Genomic DNA, 13,511 nt, shown 5'->3' with positions numbered 1-13,511 from the left:
AGCTTTTAATCAGGAACCTGGAAACCTCAAAACCATGAACCAGCTGTAACCACTCTGCCTTTCGCTGTGCTGCCGATGGGACTGGCACTGTTTGCTCTAACCCCGGAGATGTGTCATGGGGACCAACTCGCTTATCTTTTTGTTTTTATCTTTCTGTAGATAATCAAGAGCAAACAGTTGACCAACCTTTGGGTAAGTAGAGCTTTAAAACGCTTGAAAATGAAAGTGTTAGTCACTCAGTTGTGTCCCCCTCTTTGTGACCCATGGACTATAACCCTCTGGGCGCCTCTGTCCATGGGATTCTCCAGGCAAGAATACTGGAGTGGGTAGCAGTTTCCTTCTCCAAGGGATCTTCCTGATCCAGGGATCTAACCCAGGTCTCCTACATTTCAGGCAGATTCTTTACCATCTAAGCCACCAGGAAAGCCCCGTAACCAAATATAATTGTAGCATACAACTCTTTTATGGGGATTATGAAGGGATTTGAGACTTTTAAAATTGACAACTTGTATAAATATTTGAATAACATGTTTTATTTTGGATATTTATAAAAGAAATTATAGAATAGGAGACTTTGAAAAGATTGAGGGACTTCCCTGGTGGTCCAGTGGCTAAGACTTCACGCTCCCAATGCAGAGGGCCTGGGTTCAATCCCTGGTCAGGGAACTAGATCCCACATGCTGCAACTGAAAGTTTTCTTGCTACTACTAAGACTCATCACAGCCAAATAAATACATTTTTTTAATAAGGTAAATAAAAAGATTGTGAATTCAAAAAATAAATAAATAGATAAAAAGATTATGAATTCAGTTTCTGAGACCAGGTCAGCTTCTGTGGAGTGATTTCTGGTTTGGCAATGTGCAAAAAAATAAACATAAAAGCAGAAAGAAGCATGTGTAGGTCACACAGAAGCGACTAATACTGTATCTTGGTGGGGTTAGAGGTTAGGAAAGCACCTGAGAGGTCGCTATAGCAGTTCTGCATGTTGAAGGATGAATAGGAGAAGGGCCTTCCAGACAGAGGAAACGTGAAATCCTAAAGAAAGGTCGTAGAGAAAGAAGACAGGGTGTCTGTTGTATTGGGGAAGTTGCGAGTAACACACCATGCCCGCAGGGCGGTAGTCCTCAGCCTTTTTGGCACCAGGGACCTGTTTCGTGGAAGACAGTTTTCCCATGGACTGGAGGTGGGGGCATGGTTTGGGGATGATTCAAGCACATTACGCTTATTATGCACTTCATTTCTATTATTATTACATCTGCTGCACCTCAGATCATCTGGCATTAGATCCTGGAGGTTGGGGACCCCTGCTCTAGAGCAGGAAGAGCAGGAACTTAGAGAAGCAGATTAAGACCAGGTCGTGAGGAGCCCCATTTCTCAGACAAGCCACTGGAAGGAAGCTCTGAAAGAGGGGTGAGCTTGTCCCTCCAAAAGACCAGTCTTGTATCAATGTATAGAAAATGAACTGGAAGGGAGACATTGTTTAAGTTAAGAGAAAAACTGAGAGTGTTGCAATAGTCCAGATAAAGAAATGATGAGACTCTAAGCCAGGCTAGTACCAAGTCAATGCAGAAGACAGAACAGGTTCAGGACACCTTGAGATGATGGGGTCGGTTGTCATCACCTCACTCTAGGGTACAAAAATACAGAGGTGTCACCATGCCTGCTCAGATTCTTACTTGGGCCACTAGGCAGGTGGTCGTACAGCCCACTGAGTTAGAGAGCACAGGATCAAAAGCAAGATTCAAACCGCAGCGGACTCTTATTTTGGCCTAACCAGTTTGAGGTGTTTGTGTCTTGTCTATGCAGAACACAGCAGGCATTTGCACACGTGGGTCTGGAACTCTAAGGAGAGGCCAGGCTCAGAGACACCGGCAGGAGCATCGTCAGCATGGAGGTGAAGGCTGACAGCACGGAGGGGAGCTTCCATGGGACTGTTCAGGCTGTGGAGAAAGGGCACTAACTGCGGGAGGGGTCCTGCACGGTGGCTTCAGACAGAATCAGCTGTCACTGATCAGACAGGTTTATAAGTTCTCTCAAAAATGGTAGCTTTAGAGTGACAGCTGTAGGCTGTGACTAAATAGTAGCTGTCCCCTTAAAGGGGCATATGGCCCCCTGTTTTCCTGTCCTGTAATATTCTCAGTCTACTTCACTCTCTCCTCTTCTCCCCCACCTGTGGTCTCACCAGGTAATTTACTTTCTTTGCACGGTGGCTGAGTCCCCACACCAGAAGCTCTCAGGATTTCTTAAAGTTTAGACCCAGAACTGGCAGAGTGTCCCACTATATTATGCTCAGACAGGGTCACAGGGCAGCCCAGACTCAGATCCAGGGACGGGGGCAGAGTGAGGGGCCACACTGCCTAAGGAGGCCATGAGGGGCTACCCTCGGGGGCCGTCGCTCACCACAGCTAGAAGGGCAGCCGGGACTAGAGTACCAATGGCTTTGTCACCAGACTAAGGAGCTTGGGCTTTATTTTGAAGGATGTAGAAAGACGAAGATCTGACGCATGGGACCAACAAGGACTGTCTGTTCACTCACTCAGATTTGGTGTCAGGGCTCAGTCACCAGTAGATGGCCAGAGGCTCTTTAATTAACAGATGCTGACGGAGCGCTCAGTGTTACCAGGTCCTTCTCCAGCTGCTAATAAACATTAACTCATTTTTGGATGAAATGAGTAGCACACTATTAGAATAATCAGATGTGGAATTGATGGTGTAACTTGTACCAGTGTTTAAGCAATACATTTCATTAAGCTTTAGAAGATGTCTAGGATCATACAGTGAAAATATCTTTCTGAAGTGGTTTTATTCTGTTGCTTAATCAGCTGGTGGCTGTGTTCCCTTTTTCCAGTGAATGGTATGTGTTCAAGAAGTTGTGGGTGGCTCTTACAGTAAATGTTTTTCTACAGAAAGTTTCATTTATTTTTAATCACTTGAAAACCCATCATAAGTTGCTTATATAGTTGTTATTTTGAAGTTTTCTTTGATTCCTCACTCTTATCTCCTCAACTTCAAATTTTACTGTTTCTTTCTCTGTCATGTCTCTGACTTTTTCTTTCCCTTTCTACTACTAATTCCTGGAACCAGACTTTGTCATCTCCTATTTCGGCCACCGCAGTCTACTTCTCTGTTCTAAATCCACCCCAGTTCAACTATCGTTCAGGAACTGTTTTGCAAGTAGAGTGGGCAAGGTAAGTTACTGACCCATCATCTCTGTTACCAAACTCAAGAAGATGCCTCAAGACATTTTAGGAACTAAGCATTAAAATTATCATTGGTTAAGACTCTGCACTTTCAATGCAGGAGGGGCAGCTTCGATCCCTGGTCGGGGAATGAAGATCCCATATTATCACTGGGGAAAAGTTTTTGAAGAGATATGGTCAATTATTGATATATAGATTTTAGGCCCGATGGTTCTCAAGTAGCTAAACCCTTGCATCTATGTACTGTACCAAGTGTCCCTTCCAAACAGATGACAAAAGCAGTGATCTTAGCAGGAGCAGCCTGTATGCTTAGTCTAACAACTGTTTCCTCCCCTCGAAAGACCCCAGTGATTTTTTTCAGTTACATATCTCATAACTTTTTTCTGCCAGTAGAACTTAATGTAGGATATATACTAAATTGTCATAATATCCCACCAAGAAATCTGCTGTGCAACACAGACTCTTTACTCTGAGAATCTCACTGGGAAGCCCCTGGTTGGGGCTACAAAGATGAAAGGCCGGAACCCCAGGCTCCAGCTCCCCTCACTGAGGAGCAGGTTGAACTGAGTCTGAGTCCATCAGTATATTCTGAATTGGTTCTGAACTCTGATAGGGTTAATGGGCTCAGAAAACAATGCTCTGAAATATTTCTGTGGATTAGCCACCTAATGTCTTGGTATATAGTGGGTAAATTAGTGTAACAGTACATTTCTAGTTTATTTAAGAAGAAACTTTAAAAAAAAAGGAAATACAGGTGATAATAAATCTTATACTGCCTCCTAATTGAAATCCACCCTGAGTATTCTTAACTTTTTTTTTTTTTTGAGTTTTAAAATGAAAGACAGTAGAGGCTTTATGACTGAATTTGCCTATTAAAATAGTCTTGAAAAGTGGCCTTTTCTTTGGAATAGAAGAAATTATCATTTGTACCAGACTTAAAGTCACTTTTATTGAATCAGAAATGTGGCTTAAATGTTGTTTAATTTTTTTCTTAATGTGTGCACTCAAAAGAACAGGCATTTTGCAAGGTATCTCTGAAAATGTGAATATAGAACAAAGATACCAGACCAGGGGAATTCTCTGGCAGTCCAGTAGTTAGGACTCCACACTTTCACTGCTGAGGGCCCGGGGTTCAATCCCTGGTTGGGGAACTAAGAATGTGCAAACTGCATGGTGAAGCCAAAAAAAAAAAGTATTTGAGTCTTCTCACAAAGTGGGGTATTTTGCCACTTTGAGGGAGTCACTGTCTTTGAGTTGGTTCTAATTTTTCTCCAGACCTTGTTTAACCCTTGACCTTAGTGTGGAAAAGGAAGAAATTCCAAAGAGATTTTTGGTGACATTCAGTTCAGTTCAGTTCAGTTCAGTCGCTCACTCGGGTCTGACTCTTTGCGACCCCCTGAATCGCAGCACACCAGGCCTGCCTGTCCATCACCAACTCCCGGAGTTCACTCAAACTCACGTCCATTGAGTCAGTGATGCCATCCAGCCATCTCCTCCTCTGTCGTCCCCTTCTCCTCCTGCCCCCAATCCCTCCCAGCATCAGAGTCTTTTCCAATGAGTCAACTCTTCACATGAGGTGGCCAAAGTACTGGAGTTTTTAGCATCATTCCTTCCAAAGAAATCCCAGGGCTGATCTCCTTCAGAATGGACTGGTTGGATCTCCTTGCAGTCCAAGGGATTCTCAAGAGAATTCTCCAACACCACAGTTCAAAAGCATCAATTCTTCAGTGCTCAGCTTTCTTCACAGTCCAATTCTCACATCCATACATGACCACTGGAAAAACCATAGCCTTGACTAGACGGACCTTTGTTGGCAAAGTAATGTCTCTGCTTTTCAATATGCTATCTAGGTTGGTCATAACTTTCCTTCCAAGGAATAAGCGTCTTTTAATTTCATGGCTGCAGTCCCCATCTGCAGTGATTTTGGAGCCCCAAAAAATAAAGTCTGACACTGTTTCCACTGTTTCCCCATCTATTTCCCATGAAGCGATGGGACCAGATGCCATGATCTTCGTTTTCTGAATGTTGAGCTTTAAGCCAACTTTTTCACTCTCCACTTTCACTTTCATCAAGAGGCTTTTTAGTTCCTCTTCACTTTCTGCCATAAGTGTGGTGTCATCTGCATATCTGAGGTTATTGATATTTCTCTCGGCAGTCTTGATTCCAGCTTGTGCTTCTTCCAGCCTAGCATTTCTCATGATGTGCTCTGCATATAAGTTAAATAAGCAGAGTGACAATATACAGCCTTGATGTACTCCTTTTCCTATTTGGAACCAGTCTGTTGTTCCATGTCCAATTCTAACTGTTGCTTCCTGACCTACATACAGGTTTCTCAAGAGGCAGGTCAGGTGGTCTGGTTTCCTACCTCTTTCAGAATTTTCCACAGTTTGTGGTGATCCACACAATCAAAGGCTTTGGCATAGTCAATAAAGCAGAAATAGATGTTTTTCTGGAACTCTCTTGCTTTTTTCGATGATCCAGCAGATGTTGGCAATTTGATCTCTGGTTCCTCTTCCTTTTCTAAAACCAGCTTGAACATCTGGAAGTTCACAGTTCACATATTGCTGAAGCCTGGCTTGGAGAATTTTGAGCATTACTTTACTAGCATGTAAGATGAGTGCAATTGTGTGGTAGTTTGAACATTCTTTGGCATTGCCTTTCTTTGGGATTGGAATGAAAACTGACCTTTTCCAGTCCTGTGGCCACTGCTGAGTTTTCCAAATTTGCTGGCATCTTGAGTGCAGCACTTTCACAGCATCATCTTTCAGGATTTGAAATAGCTCAACTGGAATTCCATCACCTCTACTAGCTTTGTTCATAGTGATGCTTTCTAAGGCCCACTTGACTTCACATTCCAAGATGTCAGGCTCTAGGTGAGTGATCACACCATCGTGATTATCTGGGTCATGAAGATCTTTTTTGTACAGTTCTTCTGTGTATTCTTGCCACCTCTTCTTAATATCTTCTGCTTCTGTTAGGTCCATACCATTTCTGTCCTTTATCGAGCCCATCTTTGCATGAAATGTCCCCTTGGTATCTCTAATTTTCTTGAAGAGATTCAAGAGGGTATGACTAGGGCTGCCGCACCCTCCTGTTACACCTTCTCCACTGCTTCCTGCTGTTCCATCACAGATGTAGACCCCAGTGTGTGCTGGACACATCCTGCTGCCAGCCCTCGAGAGAAACCTCAGATTTCTTGTATCACGAACAGTCTCAGGTCTACTTTTAACTCCACCCCCTCTAGCAAGAGTACAGTTCTGAAGACCTCTTAAGCACTAGACTATGCTCAGCCTTCCACAACTCTTTTGGACAAGCTGTATACCAAATAAAACAAGCTGATATATTTAAAGGCACAGGTGTGCATCTTTTTAGGCTTCCCAGGTGATTCAGTAGTTAAAGAATCGCCTGCCGATGCAGGAGATGTGGGTTTGATCCCTGGGTCAGGAAGATCACCCAGAGGAGGAAATGGCAACCGACTCTAGTATTCTTGCCTGGAGAAACCCGTGGACAGAGGAGTCTGGCGTGGCTGCAGGCGATGGGGTCGCAAAGATTCAGACATGACTGAGCACGCAACACGTGGATCTTTTTGCCCCTTACGACAGAAAAGCTCTTTGTATGAGACCACGTCTTTAGCAAAGCCTCAGTTTACTAACGGAGAAGGCAATGGCACCCCACTCCAGTACTCTTGCCTGGAAAATCCCATGGACAGAGGAGCCTGGTAGGCTGCAGTCCATGGGGTCGCTAGGAGTCAGACACAACTGAGCAACTTCACTTTCACTTTTCACTTTCATGCATTGGAGAAGGAAATGGCAACCCACTCCAATGTTCTTGCCTGGAGAATCCCAGGAACGGTGGAGCCTGGTGGGCTGCCGTCTATGGGGTCGCACAGAGTCGGACACGACTGAAGCGACTTAGCAGCAGCAGCAGCAGCAGCAGTTCACTAAGGTCAGAAAATGAACTGCTAAGATAGTCATACAAAAACTCCACACCGCCCTGAGGCAGCCACATCTCATCCAAATGGGAGGTTTTTTTTAAAAAAGAAGCAAAGAGGAGACAGTACAGCAAGAGAAAATAGAGAATGCAGTGTTTGTTAAGCTCTGCTCTCTGTCTTTGGTTTCCCCTCACCTGCTCTGATGGGAACTCTTCTCGTCCCTCGTTTCGGTATTCCTTTTGTTTCTGGCCTCTTCCGTTTTGTTTCTGGCCTCTTCTGTTATCAGTAGAACAGAACTTAATTTGATAGGAACCCAATTCCAAACATTCTTTATTTAAATTTGCTCTAAAAGTCTATACTGAGCATTCTTTCCTTCTGTTATAAATCAGTAAAAGTATTACTGTAATGTTAGTTACTGTTCTGCTTCATGTACAGCTAATATCCTTTGCCTGATTTTCCAAAGCATCAATTAAGTTGAATTTCAGTTGTTTGACTCACCAGTTTCTGTATTCCTCAGTAGAGTGCATTGGTCTACTACATAAAGTGATAGCCTAGCTCTAAAATGAAATGAAATGATGAAATCTTATTTGTAAAGCCTTCTTTTTATTGAGTTTTGTTTTTAAACTTTATATCCTCCTTTAAATGTCTCCCCCTCCTCCTCTTTTTTTTTTTTTTAACAGCAAAGGACAAGGTTGCTCTTTTGATAGGAAATATGAATTATTGGGAGCATCCCAAGCTTAAAGCTCCTTTGGTGGATGTGTATGAATTGACCAACTTGTTAAGACAGCTAGATTTCAAAGTCGTCTCACTGTTGGATCTTACTGAATATGAGATGCGTAACGCCGTGGATGAATTTTTACTGCTTTTAGACAAAGGAGTCTATGGTAAGATACTTACCATCTTCGCTTTTGTTAATTATCCCCTTGTCTTTTTGTTGTACAAGTTAAGTTGAGAATTGAAAAAGAGAAAGGCATGGCAAATGGACTGTTGAAAAGTTTTATTCTTGTAATAGAAGATGGATTTGATCTTCATTCCTTAGTTCCATGTGACTAATTAACTTGATGTCTTTAGTTTCATGTCTCAAAACAGTGTTGTTCTTAGTAGAATTCTCAACCTATCTTACTTGATTTTGTTTCCTTGACTACAAGAGCTACAGTAAAGTTCATTGACCAGATAGCAAATTGTATATTCATATATGTAAAATACTAATATGCATGTGTGTGTGTGGAGTATAAAAAGTTGTACCCGAATGTACATTCCACATGTTTTCTTCCGTTTTCTAACTATTGCGTGGTATTTTCTGGCCTTTTAGTGGGAACTAAAATTTAACAAGGAAATATTGATGAGTGTGACATATGAGAACAATCAGTAAACTAAAGTTCTACCCAGATACAGTTAAAGATGAAAGTGTTAATTGCTCAGTTGTGTCCGACTCTTTGCGACGCAATGGACTATAGCCCTCCAGGCTCCTCTGTCCATGAACTTCTCCAGTCAAGAGTACTGGAATGGGTAGCCATTTCCTTCTCCAGAGGATCTTCCCGACCCAGGGATCGAACCCAGGTCTGCAGCATTGCAGGCAGATTGTTTACCCTCTGAGCCACCAGGGAAGCCCAGGTTAAAGATGGACCTCCACAAGAATACTAACAGTAAATTTTTTTTAATGTTTTTTCTCATTCTTTCATTTAAATATATTAAGAACACCACATTTATGGTAAAGATTTTTTAAAGAGAGAGTATGCTGTCAGTAATAAGCCATTTCTTTGGTGATTTTCTTTTAATGGGCATAGCCACAAGTATGGGAAGCCAGCTGTCACTCTCAGCCTCATTTCTCAGAGTTGTGCTCCCTGCGATGCTGTGTAATAACATCCAGCTGCCAGGAAAGTAACATTTCCAGACCTGCTGTCAGGATGCCATGCTAAACCAAGTTGATTTGGCTTCTATATCTTTCCAGTTACTTTACTTCAATAATTCCTTTATTTAGCCTTTTTACTTCTAATTAGACTAATATGATGAGGCAAACTTAATAGAATTGCTTAAAGGTTCTCAAAGTAGAAGTTTTTTTTTTAATTAAATAAACAAAGATGAATAATTTTTAATGATAAAAGGTACAATTCACAAAGAAGATAGACATCATTAGACACCTAACAACAAAGAAACAAAGATACTCAAAGTAGAATTTTTAATGGAAGAAAAAACTAATTTCTTTCAAGATTTAGCACATTACTATATATAGGATGGGAGGAAATCTTAAAATCTCAGTAAGTTTTAAATGAATTTCTTCTTAAGTAATAAGGATTACAGTTGCTACGCAAGTGAATCAGCAAAGTAAATATCTCAGATTTGGGACTTCAACATTATTCTGATGTTTTAATAATGTAATCTTAATTCATGAGCATATAAAGTAATGACTCTGAGAATCCATTTTTCTTATGAAAACAATAGAATATACAATACAAATGTGCCCCTGTGGTACTTGGTTTATAGTTTTAGTCTCTAATAAGGTGGTTAGTTGATTAATTTTATATTACATAATTTATCTCAGTTGTTAAGTGCATAGATGGTTTAAACAGGAAAAGGCTTCTAAAACTTTCCCAGAGGTAATGAGGTGCAAGGAAAAAATATTTACCAATTTGGGTTTTGAGATTGGTGAAGTATTTTAAGAGTTAGGGAATTATATGAAGAATTATGAATTTGATTATTTATTGTAATTTCATATTAGCATTATTACCTTGGCTTTAAATTCTTTTTAGCTTTTTAAATCAAAACTTAAAAATAAAATCAAAACTTTTAATTGCCCCTGGAAACTTGAGAACCAGAAATATTAAAAGTTCTAGTAAGAAGAGTTTATCTTATGCTGAAGCTTTGCCCCAAAATAAAAACATCAGCTTGAAATATAGAGTAAAGAGGCCCGGGTTCGATCCCAAGTCAGGGAACTAGATCCCACATAACACAACAAAGATTCAGTGCAGCCAAATAAAAATAAATATATTTTTTAAAAAAGCTAGAAAAATGTTTAAATACGACTGATTCATGTCTTAACAGGGTGGTTGCATTATATTTTGAAGTATTGTGAATATCCCAAACACCAGACACATCTGCTTCAATGTAAGTGTGGCAGAGGCTCAGAGGGCATAGGCATGTTCCCTGGGCTGTGCCCTCACGTCCAGCTGGCAGCCCCGGGGACCAGGAGTACTTTGGGGGGCAGGGGAGGCAGAGCTAGAGCCACAGGAGTTTCAGAAGAGCAATGTCAGCGTGGAAAGCATGGGCACTGAAGTTTATGCCCTTCTGTATTATACTGCCCTTGGGTTTGTGAAGGAAATAAAAATTAGCAGAACAGAACATATGTAATTCAGTTTTTAAACATATATAAGCACTAAAAACACAAGCTAAAAACAGGAATAACTGACCTATTTGTTACCTATTCTTGAAGATAAATAAGGATAAAGATTTCAGTTATATAGATAAGCTGCTGCTGCTGCTGCTAAGTCGCTTCAGTCGTGTCCAACTCTGTGCGACCCCATAGACGGCAGCCCACCAGGCTCCCCCATCCCTGGAATGCTCCAGGCAAGAACACTGGAGTAGGTTGCCATTTCCTTCTCCAACGCATGAAAGTGAAAAGTGAAAGTGAATTCGCTCAGTTGTGTCCGACTCTCAGCGACCCCATGGACTGCAGCCTACCAGGATCCTCCATCCATGGGATTTTCTAGGCAAGAGTACTGGAGTGGGGTGCCATCGCCTTCTCCGATATAGATAAGCTACGATGGAGTAAGTCCCTGGCTTAGTGTCCGCCCCACCTAACACTTCTCTACATTCATCACTTGCTGCAGCTGAGCTGTGCTTCAATAGAAAAGAAGGTTCAAGGAACCTGGCTAGAATAGGGCCAAAGCCTCACTCACGCTGGAACCGCCCGCATCAGTGTAGCTCAGGGGTTAAGCAGCAGGCCCAAGAGTCACCAACCCCGGACTCAACGCTCTGGCTTTTCTGCTCACTCACTGTGTCTGTGACCAAGTTACTTCACTTTCCTAAGCCAGAAAGGATGTATACAATGGATAGACAAGTTAATGCGGTTGTTACGGGACAAGTAAGATAAAATAACCACCCATGTATCTGGCATTAAAGCCTCGAAATACCGTAGCCATTGTTGTCGTGGTTTGCTGAATTCAGATTTTCCTTCACAAATAGGGGATTTGGGTAACATTCCACTTCAGGCCTCAATAGAGAAATCAGCTTTTCTCTCTTATGTATTAAGGTTCAGCCTAAGATTTCATCAGGGAAAAAAAGGAGTTTTTAAAGAGATGGTATGGTGAGATCATGGAAAAACCAGTACACCAACATTTTTTATTTTCTGAGAGAAACGTTAGCTCAAAAGCCAGCAGAAGGTTGTAAGCAGACAGTGTAACCTGGCGCAGCAGCTGATCCAGCTGGCAGCTCGCTTCTGGGAGGGCCCCTTATTAGCCTGTGAAGTGGGTGAACTGTCGCACGCCTCCGTGTCTCAGCTTCCGCATCTGTAGGGCGGCAGCGATGACATCTGCTGCCTCACTATGAGGCACGTGTGGTGAGGCGCCTGTGAGCTTGCTGAGGTAAAGCGCGGGCTTCGGCAGCGCCTGATGCGTGCAGTGACCACTCTGCAGATCGCTGGTGGTGGCGACGCTCTCGTTCCAATAAAAGCCCTGTGCCAAGTGCCCGGCAGCACCACCCAAGCAGGAAAGCCTTCCATTTACGCAATTGTGTTCTCTGTAGACAAAAAATAAATCTCTCTGACAGACTGTATCCTTGGAAATCATATTCCCAAGAAATAAAATTCCTGAAAGATCTATTTTATAAGGTTTTATTTCTAACCCCATTGAATTCTTTGACATTTTAAAAGAGATCCGTTTTGTCCTTCTATCCTTGAGTAATAAGAGTGGTTTAAATGTACAAATAGTACTAGAGATGGAACTTTTAAAATACAGTGATTTGGCCTAGTTATTTTACATAAAAATGCTTACCCTCCTACAGTATAATTTGTGTGCAGACTTTGATACAAAATGCTTATTACATTTGTCATGAATTGCTCTGTGGTAGACCAACGGTATTTTGTTGTCAGTGCCTTTTCAGTGATGGCAGACCTGGGCATACAGCACTGAAACACTGGACCACACCTAGCTTTTCCTGCATGAGGGAGGCTAAACCCTCCCTCCCATGAAGTTGCTTTTGCTCCCAAGTCAAGCCTTGGCTAAAGCCAGATGAGTTAAATGACACAATGGGAGCCCGCCAGGCTCCTCTGGCCACGGGATTCTCCAGGCAAGAATACTGGAGTGGGTAGCCATTCCCTTCTGCAGGGCATCTTCTCAACCCAGGGATCGAACCTGGGTCTCCTGCCTTGCAGGCAGATTCTTTACCATCTGAGGAAATTTATAAGCCCCCTAATATAATGGGACGGGGAAAACGCTGTGTATGCAATACAAATACCTATCAGCTATATGATTTTAAGCAAATTATTTGTTTTAAAATTTTATTTTCTCACCTAAAAGTAGGTCATTTAAAAATTGTTACAGGTTAAAATCTGATCATGTTTATGAAGGCACCTTGAAAATCATGAAAATGCCATGCAGATATAAAATTTCTTTATTACAGTTACTTTTATCAAAGAAACTGTGCCTGCATAGAACTGTGAAGTGCCCGCGTGTGACCTGAAGAGTCAAGGCTGCTGTAGGGTTTCCCAGCGGGGTGGGCCTGAAGTGTGTTCGGAAGCTGGAGACCAGGTGATAACTGGCCCAGTGTCTGAACCTGAGATCAGCCCGAGCCTTGGCACAGATTTGGGTAGATGGGAAGAGAGCGTGACTTGAGCAGGGCCATGGAGATTGCAAATAAGCGTATCTTGCTCTGGAAGCAGGAAAGAGATGGACAGGGAGTGGAGTCAGATTTTGAATATTGGACAGTGTAAATCTTGCACTTTTAAAGTACATGGGTCTTTTCCTCATTTTATAAACATTTTTCTTGAACTGTAGTTTATTTCCCACGTTGCGTTAGTTTCTGCTGTGCAGTGATGATTGGCTCTGTGTACACAGACCCCGTCCCTGCCAGACCTCCCCCCAGCCCCGCGGTCCCACCACTCCAGGTCACCGCACAGCCCCAAACTGAGCTCCCCGCTCCGCGCTGCATAGCAGGTCCCAGTTCAGTGATTTTCAGTGTCCACACAAAGCCGTTCAGTCAGCTAACTCCAGAACGTTGTCATCAGCCCCCAGACCCCGTAGCCACTCGCTGTCCCTCCTCATTCCTGCTGACCCCAGACTCTGACAGCAGCAAACCGCTCGCTGCCTCTGGGTTTGTCTCCCGAGGACTCTGCTAGGAATGGAGTCACTCCATGCCAGTCCTTCTGGGTCTGGCTTCAGTCACTT

General features: G+C 42.6%; 1 protein-coding gene across 8 annotated transcripts in view; it reads left to right on the top strand.

The window, feature by feature from the left end:
- MALT1 (MALT1 paracaspase) overlaps positions 1-13,511 on the top strand; it is a 64,928-nt gene that overhangs the window by 37,351 nt on the left and 14,066 nt on the right. For 4 of the 8 annotated variants that reach the window (XM_044934628.1, XM_044934627.1, XM_044934626.1 and 1 more), the window contains 3 exons: positions 160-192; positions 7,812-8,015; positions 10,174-10,236. In XM_044934628.1, coding sequence (XP_044790563.1) covers positions 160-192; positions 7,812-8,015; positions 10,174-10,236 — 300 coding nt within the window. The remainder of the gene's footprint in view (positions 1-159; positions 193-7,811; positions 8,016-10,173; positions 10,237-13,511) is intronic. The other 4 variants (XM_025273523.2, XM_025273521.2, XM_044934630.1 and 1 more) reach the window with 2 other exon arrangements.

The sequence above is a fragment of the Bubalus bubalis genome, chromosome 22 (assembly GCF_019923935.1).
Source record: "Bubalus bubalis isolate 160015118507 breed Murrah chromosome 22, NDDB_SH_1, whole genome shotgun sequence".
Taxonomy (NCBI): domain Eukaryota; kingdom Metazoa; phylum Chordata; class Mammalia; order Artiodactyla; family Bovidae; genus Bubalus; species Bubalus bubalis.
The sequence above is the reverse complement of the archived record's forward strand: the minus strand, read 5'-3'. Positions and strand labels throughout refer to the sequence as shown.